The sequence below is a fragment of the Tigriopus californicus genome, chromosome 8, assembly GCF_007210705.1.
Source record: "Tigriopus californicus strain San Diego chromosome 8, Tcal_SD_v2.1, whole genome shotgun sequence".
In the NCBI taxonomy this organism is placed as follows: Eukaryota; Metazoa; Arthropoda; class Copepoda; order Harpacticoida; family Harpacticidae; genus Tigriopus; species Tigriopus californicus.
This window is the reverse complement of record NC_081447.1, coordinates 15,057,766-15,060,971: the sequence shown is the minus strand read 5'-3', so window position 1 is coordinate 15,060,971 and position 3,206 is coordinate 15,057,766. Positions and strand designations below refer to the sequence as shown.

At 47.4% G+C, this 3,206-nt stretch overlaps 2 protein-coding genes across 2 annotated transcripts in view; one reads left to right on the top strand and one right to left on the bottom strand.

Moving 5' to 3' along the window:
• LOC131885397 (uncharacterized) overlaps window positions 1-748 on the top strand; it is a gene marked incomplete in the record, with an annotated part of 12,329 nt that extends 11,581 nt beyond the window's left edge. The window contains 1 exon segment of the mRNA XM_059233431.1: window positions 40-748. Coding sequence (XP_059089414.1) covers window positions 40-640 — 601 coding nt within the window.
• LOC131885399 (tyrosine-protein kinase SRK2-like) lies at window positions 714-2,496 on the bottom strand. Its single transcript, XM_059233433.1, has one exon. It carries the CDS (start codon window positions 2,429-2,431, stop codon window positions 815-817), a length of 1,617 nt encoding a protein of 538 aa, XP_059089416.1. The 5' UTR covers window positions 2,432-2,496; the 3' UTR covers window positions 714-814.
• Window positions 2,497-3,206: the final 710 nt, after the last annotated feature.

The following is a 3,206-nucleotide window of genomic DNA, read 5'->3' as shown; positions in this document are numbered from 1 at the left end:
AATGATGTCGGTTCGTATGAAAAGCGCCTACTCGGCAATCCCAAATCACGACGACCCTCCCAAGAGCCGAAATGGAACACCGTCCCATCCCAAAAGCATCCATGTGTCGCCCAGTCGGCAGAGTCATTCCGCCCAGGTCCATTCGAACCCGGCAATGGCCCATTTGAATACAGACCGATCGCCCGGGCAACGCCTGTTCCAAAAGAACAACCCGTACCACCAGCGTCGCCGTGTGTCCGTGGACGAGATTAATGAGCGGAAGATCCGACTTCAAGCTCAACATTGCCACATTCTAAACCACCACAAGAGAGCGCCTTTGGGTGGATCAGCTCTTTCGGTGGTACCAGACCTACACGATTACAATCTCGGAGCCAATGGGGGTCAATCTCGGTCCCTGGCCAGGAGCCATCAAGACTTAAGGACAGGCCTGACCTCGCCATTTAGCGGCCCTTCAGCCATGTTGTTCAAGAACGCGTCTGAAGCCAAGGCCAAGGCTTGCAAAGAGAGACGGACCTCTCTTCATCAATTGGTTTTTGGCCAACGGACCAAGTCTCTCGAAAAGAACAATCAGTCCCTGACCCGTCGAGAGCGAAGTCGAAGCGAGGGCCTCTTGACCAAATACACAGTCTCTCAAGTTTGATTTGCTTTCTCGCTGGATTGATCGCCCTTAAACGGACGTACTGTATGTAGTAAAAAACAAAAAGGATGACAGCTGACCTGTAACCGGACACTCGAAATATAGAGGTGCTACTGTATTGTACGAATAAGATTGGATGTGACGTGACTGAGGGATCTTCACTTCATTCCTTGAAGTCTAAACGTACTCCTCGACCACCTGGTCACCACTGGACTCGGAACTCGAGCTTGATTCCGAGTCTGAATCCGTGGATCCTTCACCTCCAGATAAGTTGTCCGTGTCAAGTGAATGTGAATGTCCGGAGTCGCCTGTTCCACTGGTAGACTCGGACAAGTAATGATCTCCACCGTTGGGACAGGCCAGCATCTTCTCCGCCTTTTGCAAACGCGTCAGGAGGTGACGGGCACTGGGTCGCTTCTTTGGGTCCACGTTCCATAAGGCCACGATCATTTGAAAGTAAACGTAATTCAGAACCTTCACGGGGACTTCGAAGAAGCCGGTTTGGCAGGGTGGCAAGTAGTTTTCCTCTATTACTGAATGGATCATGGTTTCTTTGGACATGCCATGGAACGGGATCTCGCCAAAAGTCAACATCTCCCATAAGAGAACTCCGAATGACCATAAGTCGGAGGCATGGGAGACCTGGTTCCTGTCGACAACTTCGATGGCGCTCCAGAAGATTTCGCCACTGAAGTTCTGATCTACTTTCTCGTACGTCGGACTCTCCAGATCCAATTTCAAGTGGCATAATTTGGCCTGCTTCATCTCATTGATGAAAATCGAATGGGCTCTGATATTTCCATGAATATAGTTCTTGCTTTGAAGATAGGCCAGGGCATGGAGAATGTCACGGGCGACAGATAGGAACAGATGAAAGTTAAACACTGCTCTACCTTGTTCCCGGAGCAACGAGTCCAATGGCCCTAGGCAGGCTCCTTCCAAGATCAGGTGGTACACTTTTGTGTCCAGATTGTAGCTCATGCCCAGCATCTGCATAATGTTAGGATGGTTAATGGACCAGAGGAAGCTGTGTTTGTATTCCTCCGCCAGAAGCTGGTTCAGGCCTGCCTTCAGTGGGCGACGTCCTATTGGTCCTATGACTTCCACCATTGCGTCTACGACCCCACGGAACCTGCCGTGGAACACAAGAGTGGGAAATTCGCAGCGGACAAACGCGCCCATCTCAATATCGTTCTCGTGAACCTGCCATGGATGCATCACCATTGATCCAGGCATTTGACTTCGCAAGATTAGGCACGGGTTGGTGGGTCGCATCGATGCCGTTTGGTTCTTCAATTGAAAGCCTTTGGTTTTCAAGGTCTCAATCAGGTCCTTCAAAGTGCTGCAGCTCTCGCTGTCCAGTGAGTACCCGTTTTGATCGCGTTCAATCAGAAGTCGAGAAAAGTAGAACTTCATTTTGATGAAATCGTAGGTTTTGATTTGCAAGACGTAATTCCCGGGATTGTTTTTGCTGGTCCTCACCAAGAACGACCCATGAATGTTGTAGTTTTCCGTTAAATATTCGTCAACCACTTCTCGAGGTGTCTGCCCTAAGTACCAGGACTCCTTGCATTTAATGTATTCTCTGCTTGTGACCAAGAACTCATTGGATGCGAAGCCAGTTTCTCCAGTTCGACGGTTAAACGCGATGAGCCCGGTCCCATTATCGGCTGCATTTCGATGTTCCAATTCATCGCCAGCGACGAAACTCAAGATGTTCTCGGTATATTTGATAGAGCACGGGTGAAAGGTCTCTCGACAGAAGAACCGTCGCCTGGAAACCCGAAAACTCATTTCGGTCCACGAAGGTAAGTGCTTCTTTTTCAAGACAAGTTTTGCTTGAAGAAGAGACACTGGACGGATTTCGCAGGAGCGGAAATTGATAGCAAGTGGAAGGATATCACAAAAAACGTCAAATGTGACTTGAGCCAAGCTTGCTTAATCTAATACAATCTATGCGCCAAAGTATCCTCTTTGAGCTAAAATACGTGCAAGATAACCCTGTTTTAGGTTCTTCCAATTTGGAGCCACTTTTTGATAAGCGTACCTTTGTGTTGTTGTTTTTTTGAGGCCTGAATCGGAAATTGCATTCTCAATAAGACTTCGATGGTATTTGACAACTTGCTCTAATGAGCAAATGATCGAGGCATTAGTTGGACGGGATCTCAGCTCTCGAGTACATGGACCTTCTAGAGTGAAAAAGAACGTAATGGTAAGGTTGGACATCAAGGAATGCCAAAAAGCCACTTGAAAGCGGAGAAGACGCAGAGAAGCCTTCTAATTAGGCATGGAATAATTTACGATAAGCAATGAGCTTCGAACACACACGCAAAAAAGAAAAGAAGTTCGAGAATGCCCTTGTGATACAATTGTTCAAATTGTTGGCTAAAATATTAGGAGTTCCATTGTTCAGAAATATGTGTATGAAATTTCGTTTCTATCTGACATGCAGTTTGTTTGTTTCATTGTTAACATCGCATCATATCAAAGACTTCTTGGGGTGACAGACAACTAGGAGACCCTCAAAAACGAGATCTCAAACCCCTGGCCATACAGGTCTCAATGAATG

Bases quoted from the DNA above. Each gene is read 5' to 3' on its own strand.
- LOC131885399 (XM_059233433.1), bottom strand. From the start codon at position 2,431: ATGAGTTTTCGGGTTTCCAGGCGACGGTTCTTCTGTCGAGAGACCTTT.